General features: G+C 32.0%; 1 protein-coding gene across 2 annotated transcripts in view; it reads left to right on the top strand.

Moving 5' to 3' along the window:
* Positions 1 to 19466, top strand: part of LOC149907508 (protein scarlet-like) — a 65311-nt gene that overhangs the window by 21059 nt on the left and 24786 nt on the right. For both annotated transcript variants that reach the window (XM_090102502.1, XM_090102501.1), the window contains exons 3-6: positions 2714 to 2762; positions 4133 to 4316; positions 12753 to 12905; positions 16387 to 16625. In XM_090102502.1, the coding sequence (XP_089958628.1) occupies positions 2714 to 2762; positions 4133 to 4316; positions 12753 to 12905; positions 16387 to 16625 (625 nt within the window). The remainder of the gene's footprint in view (positions 1 to 2713; positions 2763 to 4132; positions 4317 to 12752; positions 12906 to 16386; positions 16626 to 19466) is intronic.

Raw genomic sequence — 19466 nt, forward strand, 5'->3', positions numbered from 1 at the left:
TTAATCGATATTTTAAAAAGATTCCTACTCTATCTAATATGTATCTAATATATAATATTATAAAGGCGAAAGTTTGTAAGGATGTATGGATGTATGGATGTTTGTTACTCTTTCACGTAAAAACTACTGAACCGATTACAATGAAATTTAGCACACATATAGAGGGTAACTTGGATTAACACATATGATAGGTTTTATCCCGGAAATCCCACGGGAACGGGAACTAAGCGGGTTTTCCTTTGAAAACGCGGGCGAAGCCGCGGGCGGAAATCTAGTATGTAAATATAGTAGTATTACTATATTCATAAGACAAATACCTACCATATTATACCGTTTTAGGGAATAGATTAGAATGCCAGTAAAATAAATACCTATAACTATTTAAATATTGAACAATGGTTAAGTACATATATGAAAACACTATCGTAAAAAATTAGAAATTAACCGCAAAATTGTTATCAACGACACATTTCCTAATCACGTAATTAACTTAGTAATGACTAACACAAATCGTGCAGAAATCGAACCCAGATAATCAGCTATAACAAGCTGTATTACCGTGCCAATCATCCAAATGAATAATAAACGACAATTTTACTTTCTACAACATTAACATTGTTAGTTTGTCGGCGTAAAGCAAATCAACGAAGCAAATAAAATCATTTTAATTGGTATATGTGCGTTCGTTAATACAATAGAATGGTTATTATCTTCTGCTAAGGCCTTGTGTACAGATAGACGCAGCGATTTGCTTTTATCTGAAGGGACGGGAATGTACGCTCGTTAACCACGTTTCAATACATTTGCATAATTTGATAGACTCAACATTAGTTTAACTATTTCAATGTATTCTTGGAAGTTCATATACCTAGATACTGTGAATAATCGCCGAGTGTAGTTCTAAATGAGATAAAAATGGAAATTGTATGTGAATATAGATGTAGAGACTGCATGGAGGTATGCATGTTTATCTTTGCATAGATATGGAACTTTATTTTAAGTTATCAAATGGACATTGAGGCTTTGTTTACATTATTTTATGTAAATATGTATATTTTTTTTGGTATTTGATAGTAAATCCCTACATTGCCTCAAGGCTTCAAAACAATCGATTCAATAAAACTTCTTTGATTTTTAAACCGTATTTCGTTAATTTTATAGATTTAAAAAGTAATCAGTATATTAAATGAATCCTGTTTTTCATCAGATAATCTCTCAACAATTACTATTTTTTTTTTTGAAATCGTTCCGCTCTTTAATTTGCTCATAATCTTATTTCATGTATTTACATTAAATAAATCAGTTGGTGTAAATGTAGAAGCATGCGTTGTGTTGTTTTTGCCATGTAATTATATGAGTACAGAGAAAACAATCGGTCTCATTAATTATTGATTGAGACGCATCAAGGAACTGGGTTACTTTTGTTTTCAAGTGAGAGGGAAGATTTTTTTGTTTATGTTCATTTTCGTCGGAATTTTAAATCCTGTATTATATATTTTAGGTATAACAAGTGGTAACTCACGTGCCAACTAAATAGTTTATTACTTGTAAAATATTTTACTGCAAGTGTGTTTACATATCTCGTTATGTACAGAACTACAGACTTAAAAAAAAGGGAGCAGATTCTCTACCTATTATTTTTTCTCAGAATTTCCGAGCTGAACCGATTATGATGATACCTACTTTTTATTTGAAATCTGGAGTTATCCGGTTGATTCCATTTTAATTTTGTCTAGTTATAATTTGAAGGCGGTTTAGTGTTTTATAAAAAAGTAATTATTAAAAAGTCAGCAAGTGATTCTAGAAACGATAAATTTTATATCCGTATCTAACTATCTAATAAAATAGTACCCACATATATTCATATGTGTTTTATCGCGCTTAGGAACAAGTTTCATGTAATAAAGATAAATCTAAAATCATATTTCATACATAATATCGATCTATTACAATTATAATTATGTAAATCTGTCGATTTAGTTTTATTTGCTGTTTCTATTATAATCTCAGATTGTGTGTAAAATAACACGTATTTTCCAAGATTAATACAGGATTATTAAGTTGTGCTATATTTAATTCGTTTTACTTAGATAATTAATAGATCGGGCTACTTGTTATAAATTATGTTAGATCAATCCTATCCTATCCTACTATATGTATTATAAATGCGAAAGTTTGTGAGGATGGATGTATGTGTATGTGTAGGTATGTATGTTTGTTAATCTTTCACTCAAATACTACTAAACCGATTAAAATGAAATTTAGCACACATACCTATAGAGGGTAACTTGGATTAACACATAGGATAGGTTTTATCCCCGAAAAACGGGAACTATGCGGGATTTTCTCTGAAAACGCGGGCGAAGCCGCGGGCGGAAAACTAATATAACATGAATAGAACTACTATTCATGTTATACTAGCTTTCTATACTATTATTCAAATTTATAGTAAGAATCCATACAAATATTATAAATGCGAAAGTAACTCTGTCTGTCTGTCTGTTACTCAATCACGCCTAAACTACTGAACCAATTTGCATGAAATTTGGTATGGAGATATTTTGATACCCGAGAAAGGACATAGGCTACCTTTTATTGCGAAATATGTACCACGGGCGAAGCCGAGGCGGACCTCTAGTACGATATAAGTGAACCTAACTATCTATTACTTGTGTTATTACTTTGTGTGTTTGAATGTTATTTCTTTTTCTAGTGAGCGGAGTGGTGTCTTCCGGCAACTTGGTGGCTTTAATGGGTTCAAGGTAAGATATTTTTGTATTACCTATTATTATAAGTTTAGATTTATATCTTTACTAGCTGCTCCGCGCGGTTTCACCCCCGTGGCTCCACTCCTGTTGCCCGTAGCGTGATGAAATATAGCCATATACCTTCCTCGATAAATGGGCTATCTAACACCGAAAGAATTTTTCAAATCGGACCAGTAGTTCCCGAGATTAGTGCGTTCAAACAAACAAACAAACAAACAAACTCTTCAGCTTTATAATATTAGTATAGATATAAAAAAACTTGTTCGTTCCCCCAAATTTTTAGTACGGCTGAATGCATGTAATTAATAATTATGTTTGGTTTATTGGATTAGAAATTGAATTTAAAATACCAGAGGCAAATGCGGAGGAAGCAGCTAGTTTATAAATATAGCTTAGGCTATCTTCGGCATGTCCAAATATATGCAAAATTATTCTAGTGTTCCACAACTAAATATAAAATCCACTAAAACTACGTGCACGTAGGTAATATTATCTAGATAACTAGCGGTCCGCCCCGGCTTCGGCCGTGGTACATATTTACGTTTTCTCTACATAAAAACCATCCTCGTACTTCAAGGAATAAAAAAAAAAAGAATTATCGAAATCGGTTCAGCCGTTCTCGAGTTATGCGCTTACCAACACATTTTGCGATTCATTTTTATATATAAGAATATGTTTTATTAAAATTTACTACTCACTAATATCATGCTTTTAGTGATCTATATATAGGTAAATGCTTTTTGGCCATCAATCAGAAGTATTTAAATATTTTTCATTAAATTAATTTTGCTAACATTAAAATGAGGAATCCATTATTCAATCGTTGTTATTTTAAATATTTTGTTAAAACATTAGTGAGCATTAAAATTCAAGAGATAAGACTATAATTTATTATTAAATCAATTAAAGATAATGTACAAAAGTATCTAAATGCGGTTTGTGATAGTAAATAATGAATGAACAGTGAGATTCTGAAAATCACTACTGATAAGAACTTGATGTAAAGTTGCTTTGTTACTCGTTGCTTGGTAATAATGATCGACTATTTAGATGTAGAATGAACAATACTTTGTTCATCGGCCGTCTATAAAGTTTATTCTCAAGTTAAATCATAAGTATTTGGCCATAGCCATGCTTTTATATTTTTCCATACTTAAAGTACAAAATCTCTAGTAAGTATTTATATAGCTTATATAGGATCTTGTTTTTAGCCTGAAGCCTTCCTCGATAAATGGACTATTTGTCACTGAAATAATTTTTCATATCGGACCCGTGGTTCCTAAGATTAGCGCGTTTAACCAACCAAACAAAATCTTCAGCTTATAGTATGAGTATAAATATTGTAATGTGAATATTTTCAACAGTGGAGCCGGCAAGACCACGTTATTAGCGGCTATAAGCCGTCGTGACAAGAGCGCAACGACCGGCTACTTGATGCTGAACGGGCGTCTCGCGGGCGCGGACCTTATCGCGAGGATCTCGGGCTTCGTGCCGCAGGAGGACCTGTCCATCGAGGACCTGACTGTCGCTGAACATATGGAGTTCATGGTGAGTGTTAAGGTGGTTTATGGAAATACTTCTAGCGGCTTTAAGCCGTCGGAATAAGCCCGATGATTGACGCTTTTTGTTGTAAGTTTTTCAGGGATGGATTAAAAAGTACTTTATGATAAAAGATGTAAGTGATAGAGGTTATATATATTTTGTGTTAAAGGGGGGTAAAGCCAGAGCAAGCAACTAATTTTAAACATAAAATAATTGCTATGTTTTTTGCATATTACCTTTTATTTAGTTTGAACGTAATACGCCTTGGCGACGATAATCTCAGTGAAACTAAAATAGTGTACTCGCATGTCATTAAGTGTTTACTTCACTTTCAATACTCGGAAAGTGTTTACTACGAACGTACAAAATACACTATACATATCTACCTAAATTATTATTTAAAAGATTTTATTTTTTACTTTAACTATTAGTAAGTACCTGTCCGAGTATCGATGCAGACGTTCTTTAAGAAGTTATTTTAGATTTACAAGACGAATTTATTTATATTCATTATTTGCCATCTGTGGTTATTACAGACATGTATTAGAATGAATATTCCTCAAAACTATCTCTTGCGTAGGCTCACCCACTACGCCAAACTAGCCCCACTTACCCAATCAAAAATGCTCAGCCTCTGCTCACATCAAAATCAAAGTTTACGCTACACTACTTTTAATGAAATCAATCAGTAACTGATAGGTAACCTGAACCCTACGCCTGACTAGCTGGTCACTGCACCTGCTTTCTAGACTACATTCCAATAGGATGGGTTTATGTGTCGATTATATAAGTATCAAATAGTGGTTTTCACAAGCTTTCAGTCACGGGTCTGTTCATCTGGGTACTTTCGTGAAAGTCCTTATACGAATCTTCCAGTTGCAATAGTACAATGTTTCGAAAAATCGAAGTTAGGTTTTGAAATTAAATAGTAGAGTCGGCAGGTCTACGAGATGTCCATATTTTTTTAGCTTACTTCATATTTATTCTAATTAAAATCTGGTTATCGATGTTACCTTGAAAGAGTTGATAATATACCACAACGTTAAATTACTATGTATGACATAGGTACCCTATGTCAAACATATTCATAATTACGTACACTTAAATCATTAGCTGATAGGTAATTCAAAAATGTATTTTCACCTAACATACATAAATTTTAATAAAAAAATATGAATCTATAAGAATGTGAGAAGTGCCTTGACTTAGTATAAGTAAATATAATCTTTATTTTAGGTCACCGAGCGTGATTTAATTACCTTATTGTTATATATTTTAAATAGAACTATATAAGCAAGAGAAAATATAAAAGATTACAGAAGAGATTAGCGCGTGCATAGATTATTGGATTAAGTTGGCTATGACCCTTTTACGATAATTAATTAAAATACAATTAGATTTATTGGAGTTACAGAATGTGGTAACAGTAAATAGGTCTATCCCTGTGTCTATCTATCTTTGTAGGCTGTAATTGAGTTGAAAATTGTATTAAAATTCCTACAAAATGCACATGCAAAATATTTTATAATCACCACAACATTGTGGCGATTATAAAATATTTTAATTTAGTTACTGAATTGAAAGAGATAGATTAAATTTGTTAGACAGACTTAAATCCGTATTTAAATCCTTATCTTATCAGGAAGACTTTTTGTATCTTTTATATTCTATATATAAATTAATAACAAGTCATTTGACTCGGAAATTATCTACAAATTTGTGAAGATAATGTTACCTATTACAATATTATAATCATGGGAATTGTCAAATAAGAAATATTTGATAATGGCATTCTTTTGTCACCTTACATAATATAGTGCGAAATATAAAATATTTTTTCTAATGAAAACCTTTATTTAGACCGTGAACATAATATTAAAAGAACAAATTTTTTTATTAGCCCAAATTTGTAATGAAAAATCTCATCGAATTTACTGTATCATATTGAAAGTTTGTATTAAAAAATTTAACCCACTCCAACTAACCTATATCAACTGCGTCGTGGCAACCCCAAAATGAACTATCTTCGTTAGTTCAGTTCAGCTCGGTACACCGATGTGATCATAATCCTCTTTAGTAATACAAGCTTATAGCAGCATTATAGAGCAAAGGCTTCACCGCCCTGTAAAGAGGAAACGTGAAGGGAATTTTGATGTTTTATACAATCTAAATGCGTGTTAATTGTCTCATGAGTCCTGGTGACAATCTTGGAAAGACCACATAGCGATTCGCTTCGTGGCTGGCATGCTATTCGACCATGACGCGTTGTGGCAATCAAGAAAAGCCATGACGCGTTATGAACATTAATTTGTACTACATAAGACGACGAACAGAACTTTATAGCTTTTACCGTTGGGCAGAGTCGGGGCGAATAGCTAGTATATATCGACGTAATCAGATATAAAGTGTCACCCCAAATTAAAGATAAATAGGACGACAACGTCAGGATCCCATCAAGATTTATAGGGATTTGTCACAGAAACCTTACAATGTTGTTTTCTAGGAAACTTTGTTGCACCCGTGGCTATATCCTGCACAATTAAATAGTGAATGATCTCTTTTATTGTAGGGATAGATTGAATAAATGATAAAAAAATGTGCGTGTACTGCACACGTAAGAAGTGAAATTTCTTTATGACCTTATTTTTCAAAAAATAATTTACTATATGTAACTTTACAGAAATACGTCGAATCACGCGTGGTAGGGATAAAGGCTTTGTCAGATAGGACGCGTATTTTAGCGCTGCGTAGTAGCGCTACAGCGTCCTGTTTTAACGTCGCGCGAGGCTTCGTCAAACAGAACGCTTTAGCGCGCGTTAGGACACAGCAATTGATATTATTAAAGCTGCATGTTGTTTACATAATTATTACTTACGAACAAAACAAGGTACAGCGATATTAACTCCGGAGTCGGAAGAATTTTTTACGTACCAGTTTCATTAATTTCTTCTCCAATTTGTGCCCACAATTTTGCCTTCATTGATATATCTTTATAGTTTATATGAACTATCCTTCGTATTATATAAGCATGGATATTTTCTAACCAATTCTATCAAATTTTCGGTCATTATGCAGTATTTTATTATTATTTTACGCCTATTAACTCCGACGCTAAAATAAAATTTGTAAAAAAATACAACACCCGACGTTAAAGCGTCCTAACGCCGCGACAGAGCGTTGCGTACTGCTAGCGCCGGCGCTCTGTTTGACGGTATTCTACGATGCTAGTAGAACACATCTTAGCGTCATATCGCGGCGTCAACTTAACGCTCTGACGCGCGCTAAGTACGCGTCCTGTCTGACAAAGCCTTAAGAAAAAGATGGCGCGTAATGGAAAAATGTCACGCGTAACGAAAAAATGTTACACTAAATTTTTTCCAACCCCGATAAAGAAGTTTCACTTCAATAATTGAATCAGCCTTTCATATAATGTCAGCGTCAGGGAAACTAAATCACATAAAATGTAGAAATTAATATGAGTCTGAACAGAAATTTCTATCAAACTATTTTTCCATCAGCTAAAAATAAATTAATGAATCTAAAGATTAAGATCTTGCTTTAAAGATCGCTGATAAACATGATTTTATGCTGGAATATTAAAACTTTTAAAATAACTAGAAGCTGACCTTTTCTGATAATATCAATATCAATAGAAATTAAAATGCGTAATTTATATGTAAAGGGTTGAAAACATATTCTTGACTCTAATAATATCTTTTATAAGTATTTTTAAATGGTCGTTGGTAGGTACATAGGTACTTGCTTCCATGATAATTTTTATTGTTACTTTAAACCCGTGCTTAACATATTAAAGAAAACATTTATACAAGTCTATTAAGTATTTTTAAAAATACTTTACAAAGGTTGTCTTGTGTTTGGCTTTAATTGTGTCCAATACTTTTTTAAATAGTTGATGTTTCCTGAACACATCTTGCCTTTACTTAGATTGATCATTGAATAAAATGAATAATAATTTGTGTAAAAAGCACACAAATAATAATCGCTTCAATTTTAGTTGTCCCCTACTTTATATGAAAAGACAGGTTGGACAGACACCAAGACAGGTGTAGGTATGTCTGTAACTCAATCATCCGAAAACTACTGTACAGTTCTATACTATTAAATAGTGTTTGGGCACATATAAAAAATATTTTTTTTTTAAGCATTTTTTATGTGAGTCACTATTTTTGCTTATTTTATTATTCACTAGCTCATGAATACGTTTTAATAGATATTCTGAGATAAGGCTTAAAAGTCGAGTTCCCACATATTATATTTAGGAAATATTTATCTCTATTACTTATATGAATCTGATACTCATATTGGAATGTTTTGGTCACAAAATCTGGTTTAGACTAAACATAATGGCTGTAATAAATATAATAATATGGCTATATCTAATAGGTAATCTATAGCAATAATCTTAATACTATTATAAAGGCGAAAGTTTGTAAGTATGGATGTATGGATGTATGGATGTTTGTTACTCTTTCACGTAAAAACTACTGAACCGATTACAATGAAATTTAGCACACATATAGAGGGTAACTTGGATTAACACATAGGATAGGTTTTATCCCGGAAATCCCACGGGTACGGGAACTATGCGGGTTTTCCTTTGAAAACGCGGGCGAAGCCGCGGGCGGAAATCTAGTCTAGAATATTTCATATTTTTAAAAAAAGTACATATGTATTTAATTATTTCCCAAAAAAGTAATTATTTCCCAGAGAAAACACGGACCTCTTAACCAAGTTTAGATCAAGGACAAAGTTTATAGAAATATTTTTCCGCGTTTTATTAGTTCATGTTTATCAAAAACTCTCTACTATTATATCTCTACATTATCTACTAGGTATATATATTTTTTTCCCCAATTTTTATCAATATCTTCCGAAACAGTTTGACCGATATATTTTTTAACCGACTTCAAAAAAAGGAGGTATGTTTTTTATGTTATTTACCTAGCTGATCCGGCATTTTAATTTCTGCCAGGACGACCAAGAAATAGCAAGTCTTGTAAGAGTAAGCCGTAACTTGTAAACACCTCTGTGTAATGGTCGTCCTGTCAGAAAAAAAAATTGCCGGATCAGCTAGGAATAATACAAATAACCAGTAGCAATTTGTCCATCATCAAAATGATAGTTATAACGTTTTTATTCGTTTAATATACATCATAGAGATGTATATCAAGAATAAATGGTTATTATATTCCAAAATGAATTTATAACAAAAATATTATATATTCTAACACCTAGGAACAAGTTCTATCTAGACATTGAAGGCGTCTAGAACCAGACACGCCTAGATGTCACATAAATCATAAAAACAATAGGTATAAAATAATATTTATATTATAGTTATGCAAAAGAATAACAATTTATAAGGGGATTAGTTCAATATTTTATAGCTATTATTTTTAACATTTATTTTACAAAAATGTCACTAATTTTAGAACAAAATATTTATTTAACTATTGATCTCTACTATTGTCCTAAAATAAAGTTCATTATCAAGTCAGCAATTTTTTAACATGTATTTATTAGCTTCACCTGTATATTTACTATTATACAGATACATACCTCCTGCAGGCTGTAGAAGCAGTGGTGATATGGGATCATCTGCAAATATTATACAGATACCTCAACAGCATTTTGTCTATGAAAACATAATCTTAAACGATAGCTCACGTGCTGGTGGCAAAGTTGCGGGGGTTGCTCGTTATGAGTGTACACATAAAGTTTTAAGAATTCATCTATTTGAAAAAAAAAATGCGTCTGGAATTTTATAAGTATTTTTTACGTATTCAGCGTATGCAAAACTATAACCTCCTTTGAGCTTAATATAGGTACCAACAATGGGACACCCTGTATATCGAGTTATGAAAAGAAGGCATAATTTAATAATATATCTTCTAGAATTGGCTAATCATTGTTGAATTTCTTGACATCAGTTTAAAATTAATTATGTATAAATTAGTTTTTATAATATTAATCTATACGTAAATTAACGAACTTATATAACAATATACCTAATTATATACATCTGCACCTGTTGTTTTTCACTAATTTGAATAATTATAAGAATATGATTTAACAGTATGTCTGAAATAACAGATCCTTGACATTTTTCTAAGATAATCCGGCATTCAAATCTTTATTTACGACATAATTGTTTTTGTTACTATCTATTATCTATCTATTTAAAAAGATCTTTGTGATAATGGAGATAATATTACATATTAGATTTTAAATCTTATTAGAAAAGCATCAAAATAAATAAATCCTTTATTTTAGATAACATAATATTACTAGCGGTCCGCCCCGGCTTCGCCCGTGGTACATATTTACGTTTTCTCTACATAAAAACCATCCTCGTACTTCAAGGAATATAATAAAAAAAGAATTATCGAAATCGGTTCAGCCGTTCTCGAGTTATGCGCTTACCAACACATTTTGCGATTCATTTTTATATATAAGAAGAAGATTATAAGAATTTCTTAGTATGTATAACATATTTTTGTTTTAATGCTTTGGCTCGTTGATAAATCTGGAATGTTAAATAATCATTTGGTTTCATCAGTTTAATATTCCAAATAATATTATGGAATATTCTAGATCCATTAAAACAACAAATTTACATAGGAATGTTAAAGAAAAACACTTTAAAAACATAAGTATACATAAATTCTTCTTATAGGAAATACATAAATTCTCGATGTTTTACGATAATGTTCTTTTAAACTTAATTTAAAATTTTGGAAAAAGTTAAAATAAAAGTTTACATTCGAATATTTACATAGTAGATAGAATCTAAAGCGTATTCGTATAAACTCATTTAAACTGAAAATAAAATAATTTTATCTAAATCCGCACATTTAACAATTAAAATCATTGGTTCCACACTTTATAGACCAACGACTATAAAAGTTTTATTTGTATTGCTAAAAATATATTAGCACTAGCGGTCCGCCCCGGCTTCGCCCGTGGTACATATGAAAAATAGATGTTGGCCGATTCTCAGACTTACCCGATATGCACAGAAAATTTCATGAGAATCGGTCCACCCGTTTCGGAGGAGTATGCAGACTAACATTGTGACACGAGAATTTTATATATTAGCATATAAATCTAATTCTATTTATATGATAACATTATTATGCTATTTATATAATATTTCCCACATTACATAGTCTCGATGAAGAGATAAGAGTTAGTAATAAAAATTTAAAATAGTGTTAACAGCTTAGAATTTATTTAGATTAAATCTAGACATTATGTCACAATGACTGGAATTTACACTTTTTAAAGATTAATATATGTAAAATTGTTATCATTACCAATCTCCTTAATTCTAATTTTATCTTCACGAATAACATCCACTTTGCATCTATAAATCGAATAAAATATTATATCAAATGTCAATACTCATAAAAATTAGTTTTTTTCTAATTACTTAATTTTATGCATAATTAAATAAGTTTTTTTAATTCTGTAGATATGTCATTCTGTACGTAGGCTGAAATGTCAAACTGTTTCAGAAATATTATAAAAAGTACGTTGTTATGCAAAGACAATATTCAAGAATCGCCCACATAAAATATTAAAAATAACCCTTTAAATTTTAATGCTAATTTAATTAGTCAACTAGCTTTCCACCTGCGGCTTCGCCCGCGTTGTCCAGAACAACAATTTAAACATTCTAAAACCATCATTTCGAACCACGTGATAGTGTCGCCATAGAAGATTTTTTTTCCAAATACTATATTTTCGTAGGTCTCCAATATTTATTGCTGAGAAGCTAAAAAATACCCTTATTGGATACTTTTAACTACCTTCTTTCTTACCAGCCGAAATAAAAGGTGTCTCTACCTTAACAAATTATTCTCATATCATAACTTCTTAAAAATATGAAAATGTCTTACAGTATGCGCCGATACGTACTTAACCCGTGGCCCTTCTCTAAGCTATCCGATATTGAATCACATAAAGTTACCTGTAAGCTCTTTATCCAATTTGAAGACAGAAAGTTACATGCGGTCGAGCTACTAACTTATTTTATTGAATACAAGCTTCGTTTGTTTCAAAACAACATTTGTAAGTTCACGTGTAGATACTGTCAATACCAATCTGAATTTAGGAAACCTAATATTGATTTAGAATTTTAGTTATCAGTCCCCTTTAAATACCTTGAAAAGAAACTGATATTACTAATTTTAATCGAAACATCCTAGCCGTGAATTTCAAGTATTCTATTTAGTTTTTTATGGAGCATTACCTACATAATTTTTGATCACCTTACAATGTCGAAATTATAACTATGATAAGTGATAACATATACTAAAATTGAATATCCAATTGATAATATCATTTTCTAATATCTTCACAGTTCCTTAAACTTTTCAAATAATAACTCCTACTATTACTAATCTAATATTCCACCAGGCACGCATGATGATGGACAAACGCTCTACAGCGGTCACACGGCAGCGGCGCGTCACACAGCTTCTGGGTGAACTCGGCATTTCCACCTGCACCAGGACCAAGCTGAAGGCATTGTCGGGGGGCGAGAGGAAGCGAGTCGCTTTGGCTGTTCAGGTAATCTATACTACTAGATATTATAGGTAAAGCTGAAGAGTTTGTTTGTTTGAACGCGCTCAGGAACTACTGGTCCGATTTTAAAAATTCTATCGATTCAGCCCATTTGACGAGGAAGGCTATAGGCTATATATCATCACGCTAAGACCAACAGGAGCGGAGCACTGCGGGTAAAACCGCGGAGCACAGCTAGTAAAATATATTAATTGTATATGTAACTAGCAATGCCCTGCGGTTTTACCCGCATAGCGATAGCGATATCGTGACAGTGAAAAGTCTACTATAGGTCGGACTATAGGTTTAATTTTTAATCACATGAAAATCACCTTTACCCCGTCCCGCACTACGGCCTGCTCATTGTATTGAACAGTATACCTACTATTTTCTGTAGATTGACACTTTTAAAAATTCGTTATATCTTTTGAATGGAATATCCAATTTTTTTCATTTAAAAAGTATTTTGCTGGTATTGAAACAGTCTATAATAAAACATCATTTAATGGGATAAGGATTAATATATGTGTATCCGGATAACATGGTTTGATTACTGTCGGCACTTCTATTTACTTTGAAAACGTAAAAAAGTTGTTGTAGTAACATAACTACTGAAGATGGACATATGGTATCGCGGACTTTCTTATAAGATATTAATCCCTTCTATAATACCGTAGAACATTTTTTTGGCCTATCTTCAATAGATTCCGCAGCGCACGCGACGACAGAATTTTTATTAAGGAATTTTTTTCACCTTGGGTTACATTATTGCATTTTTGGTAAGGATCTCTAATTTTTTTGTAAATGCAATATAGCCTATGTTGCTCAGTAAAGATGCAGCTTTCTAATGGTGAAAGAATTTTTGAAATCGGTCCAGTAGTTTATGCGTGAAAACCATACATACATACATACATACATACATACTTACAAACCTTTCCTCTTTATAATATTAGTATAGATTATAGAAGTATAGATGTTGGACAATTATAGCAGGCAAAAATTAAGCAATACACCTACCAAAATATTTTTTTTAAATAAACTCACACTTTGTTTTTTTTTTTTTTTTGATTATCGATTGATTAATGCATAAAATTATATTTTTAAATTATTCCTTTTCGCTTTGAACCATGTATTAAATTCTGTGATTAAATTCATGACACAGATAGCACAGAACTTTGAAATTAAAAAATAGAATAAACAGTGAATGACGATGGATGATCTTCACTTTGACGATGGTGCCGACCTGCGGGTCTATGGGCGGCGGCGGCGACTCGCTCTGCTCTCTCTGGTCGCGTTCGCATTCAACCCCGTCTGTTGGCACTTGGCACTTGGCGCGCCAAGCAGCCGCTCCTTCATCTCGTGGATGTAAGGGCAACGCTGCATCGCGATGTATAACTCGCGGACGCGCACCTGGATATACATTTAAGAACACTTTTATTTAAAGAAAAATAAAAATCATCTCAGAGAAAAATGCTATGTCGAGTATCAAGTAGCTTCGGTCAGTGGAAATAGATGTCGCTACTACACGCTATTGAGAAGAATTGAATCGCGCTAGCAAAGTTTTTTGTTGTATAATGATATAATTTTCGAATGGTCGGGCACGATGAAGAACAGGTGAAACCAATTTTCCAAATGTTTTGGAAATTTTTGGAAAATCTGACATTTAGTCAGATTTTATCTATTTATCTACCTACACGTTTCTATAAGTACATTGTATGTAATATTTACTTAATAATATAATATGAAGTATATTTGTTTGTCTATTTGTATTCGTTTGTAGTTTTCATATAACTGCATACGATTTTCGCATAATAATTTATTTTCATATTAGCTTTCCGCCCGCGGCTTCGCCCGCGTTTTCAAAGAAAAACCCGTTCCCGTAGGATTTCCGGGATAAAACCTATCCTATGTCCTTTCTCGGGTATCAAAATATCTGTATACCGAATTTCATGCAAATTGGTTCAGTAGTTAAGGCGTGATTAAGTAACAGACAGACAGACAGAGTTACTTTCGCATTTATAATATTAGTATGGATTAAGTATCCTTTTAGAACTTCTGCTCTTAAAATGAATCTTTTAGGTAATATATCCTTCTGGGTGACCCACGTTTTCTTCTACTCTGTTTAGAGACGAACAAACTCTTCAGCATATTAGCGTTATTTATTATATTAGCGTATTATTTAAAGAGCACACGAAATTATCTTATATATCTTATATATAAAATTCTCGTGTCACAATGTTAGTCTGCATACTCCTCCGAAACGGGTGGACCGATTCTCATGAAATTTTCTGTGCATATCGGGTAAGTCTGAGAATCGGCCAACATCTATTTTTCATATGTACCACGGGCGTAGCCGGGGCGGACCGCTAGTTATTTTATAATATAACGAATTTTCGAGACAACGAGGTGCAATACTAAAATTTTGCATCACCCCAATAGGCGCGGAGAGTCGATAAAAAATATTGCAAAAATAGATTGAAATATTCCTTTCCAGGGCAAACGTAAAGTAAAAAAATGTTCTTTAGTTTGTGTTATTTATATTTTTGAAAAAAATCTTCAAAGTGAAATGATTTTAACTAGAAGATACTTAATTATTAATCGTGCAGTCATCATGTTTTTCTTCAGAGAAAAACAAATGTTTCTCCTCAACATATAGCTTATAAATAATATAATGCAATTAACATAAAATTAATAAATAAACGTCAAAAGTATGAATACATTAATATTATTCGAAATATGAGTTATAGTTAAGTTTTGCATACAAATGTTTCGTTTTACGTACAAAAACTTGTCTTGTTATAGTAATAATTATGGTAATTGCTAGTATCTGGGGTCAATTTTCGATACAAACAAGTCTGTGGATAAATAGTATAGTAAATTTATTTTTGGATACACTAACAAGATGGTAATTTCGTGATCAGCTGCCATTTTAAATAAAATTAACGCCTGTGGCGAACAGAACGTTTTTCTGTCCAATTAAACTGCTTTATTATGAAATCTAATGCTGATTAGCTATACAATTTAGATTTTACGGAGATAGAAAATGTTTAAATGTCGTCAATGTTTGGTATTAGATTTTCTAGGATTCAATTGACTATAGTCATTTTGTTTAGTAATGATTCGGGACTACGGAAAACCGGACTGGACAGTTCTGCAGCCATCTCCGTAGTATCCCGTAGTAACCAGACGGTTTGAGTCGAACTTGATCCACTTAAACTTATTTATAGGACAAATTTAATTCAAACTTACCAAGGATTAGTGACAATATAATAATTTTTAGTTTTAAGCTATTGCATAGCTTCTATCGCGGGCCTTGAGCGCGGGGACCGAATCCAGAAATTTAGTAACGAAAAACACGCTCCCCACTCCGACGGGCGCGGAGGTGTGGCTTGAAGGCATAGCATGCAATAGCTTTACCGCGGCAGTCCCCGAGTGCCTCACGTCTTTTATTTTTTTAGTTTTTTAACTACATTAATTTTACCCGTAGCTACTAAACGATCCGCCAATCCTCTTCTGCGACGAGCCAACAACCGGTCTGGACAGTTCTGCAGCCAACTCCGTGGTCTCCCGCCTCCGTCGTCTGGCGATCGGCGGGAAGCTGGTGATCTGTTCTGTGCACCAGCCGGCGTCTGGTGTCTTCGAGCTGTTCCACCAGGTCGTGTTACTGTCTAACGGCAGGATAGCCTTCCATGGGACTATAGAACAGGCGGACCAGTTTTTCGCGTCGTGAGTTTTTTTTTTATACAGGGTGGTCAGATTTTTGGTTGGATTGGTTTGTGGTTTGAATGAGTGAATTTTTGCATGTAAATATATAAGAAAAGGTGATGAAATAAAATAGTTATTTGTAAATGTTTTGAATGGTGGTTTGTTTGTTGTAAAAATGATGTGTGAAAGAACATTTATTTATTATTTTAAATACTTACTCTATTGTACTGCCAAAAAAAACTTATGCTATAACATTGAGCATTGTTTGTAAGAGATTTACAAATTGACATAGATAGAGTTAGGAGGTAACTATAAGATATTATATGTTTATTTAAAATCACTGTCTTATAATTAGGAATCGAAATATAGAACTCACACCTTTATAACTTTGACTATGACACGTTCGCCTACCTCATCATTAAGAAGATATCGATGTCAATTTATCATTGTGGTTATATATTATCTGTATCATGTTATTCTGATTAATATTCTTATAATGTACGTCTAAAGCGCATCACACACGGTGAAGATACTAACCCGAAATTTAACACAAAATTTCGGGTCAATTGTAACAGGATGGCGGTTCTACAGGGGTCTTAGTACGCAATGACAAAAAGAAAAAATGATGGTCAGAACGCTGATACCGGATACCATAAGATACTGTAATATTTTATATTAGAGAATCTTAACATAAAATATTATAGTATCTTCACCGTGTGTGACGCGCTTAAGTCGTCTAATCATCATTAATATAAGATTGATGACATATTACAGTCCCGCTCCCTTTACCATGAAGTCTTAAAGCAGTGTTATTTCCAGCGTGGAAAAATGGCAGCGCTATATCACTTTCCCATACTGGAAATAAAACTTCTTTAAGGCTTTACTTTACGGTATAAATTTGAATTTGGTCAGGTTATTAAAAATAAATTACCCTATCCATTGCAGTTGTTAAATGATAATGTATCTATTTAGTGTCTTAAAATATTAATATTAAAAGTGAAGTAGCACAATTTAGATGTCTATCATAATACAATTAAATGTTCATAATCAGTGATTTGAAAATAAATATATTTGACGTACTTAGTATCACGTTGCGTACAATATTTGACCTCTAACAAAAATTGAGGTTTCATAGACAGCAAACAAAAAATTTAAATGTTATTTTATTTTGTTTTAGACTATTAAATTTCAATTTTTTTTCGGTACCTAGGTACATATTGTGCTCTGGTTGTTATAATATCTTAGTAAAAAAATTACTATTGCTAGAAACTTTTCATATTTTGATTTACATTTTTTTAATTCGAATACTTAAATAAATGCAAATTTTAGGCTTTTCCCAAAAAATCTAAATTATTAAATAAATATAAACACGTTTATTTTATCTAATAACGAGGCATCGTTTGCATAATAAGATTTAAAACTGCGTCAGATTAGACGCTGTCTGAAATAAATAGAAATATCCCAAATCTAGGGTGAATAAACTCCATTTACGTGTTTCGCGTATGCATGTTTCTCTTGTTTTTTTATGTAACAATCCATTTGTTTTAAGCTTATCTCAAGGCCAATTCTATGTTCCAAATCCTAGGTTTTTTATTCTTGTGTGACTAGTTTTTGTAACGTCTAGCTAGAAAAGGAATAATAATACCACATATTAGTACAAAACATCATAATTGAACTATTAAAATTATAATTAAAATCACCACAAATTAATCTTTTTAATAATTTACGCAAATATATGCAGGGAAATTTAAATAAAAAATAGTTTTTACATATATGATAATTGTAACATGTAACTTAAATGATAATTAATTTTAACTGATCTATGAAGCTCAAATTAGTGAGAAAATGTGTCGATTCGAATAATTAAATAACGTATAACATTTAATAACATGGTATATTTAGATTAACAAACACAAAATAGGCCTTATGTCATAATTTAAAAACTAATTTATTCTTCAATAGGTTTATTATAATCCGCAGTAATATCGAAAAATAATAATAATATTTTCCATTTGTAAATTACATTTTTTCTGCTGAAAAATTTTAGATTTTTTGGATTCTAAAATTCAGATGTTAATTTAACAAGAGAACCTTCTTTTATTCCTTCAGGTAAATCCTAGAAATAGAAGCCATTTGCATAAAGTCTCAATATACTTATACGAGTATCTTGCTACAAATAAAACTATCCATTATTTACTGCTATACAAGTTTCAGTTAACATTATGCAAATATAAATTCATTTATTTGTTTTATCTCTTATAAATGCTTGGTTTTCAATAAAAGTTTGTCATTAAAACAAAATGAACTTCTATCGCGTGTAAAATAGGACTCAACACGTCATTAATATGTTAACAGATCCATGAATGTATTACAATATGGTTATATTCTTGCAAATAATTTCTAGAAGTTTTAGTTTTAGAAGAGCGAGGTGTAAAAAGGCCATATAGACGTTCAAGTTTCTTTAATAATGCTAGGTTTTCGCCCACTCCTAATATTCGTGGTATCATAATACATATTAATACATATTATTATATAGGAGGTAGGTTATAACTAATAAGTCATCGTTTTTTCTGTATCGGTTAGATTTAATAATGGTAAACTTATTTAGAGTTGAATTTTCAATCCTTGAATCAAAAGTATGAAGGTGATGAAAAAAAATCGATAAAAGTTAATTTAATTAAAAATAGCCATGACCACTTTTCGGTAGGCAAGCAATTATAGGCATATTTGTTTATAAAAAATACGTCTCATCCGGTTATCAGATCGGTGAAGGACGATCTCCCACGGGCTCTCCTACTATTATCCTAATAATATAAAAATGTTACCAGTAAACTGTCAAAAGATGGGCAAACTCATTTTTAA

Source organism: Colias eurytheme, chromosome 6 (genome assembly GCF_061535395.1).
Source record: "Colias eurytheme isolate Ceu_HAF_F1 chromosome 6, ilColEury1 Martin Lab GWU primary, whole genome shotgun sequence".
NCBI classification, from domain to species: domain Eukaryota; kingdom Metazoa; phylum Arthropoda; class Insecta; order Lepidoptera; family Pieridae; genus Colias; species Colias eurytheme.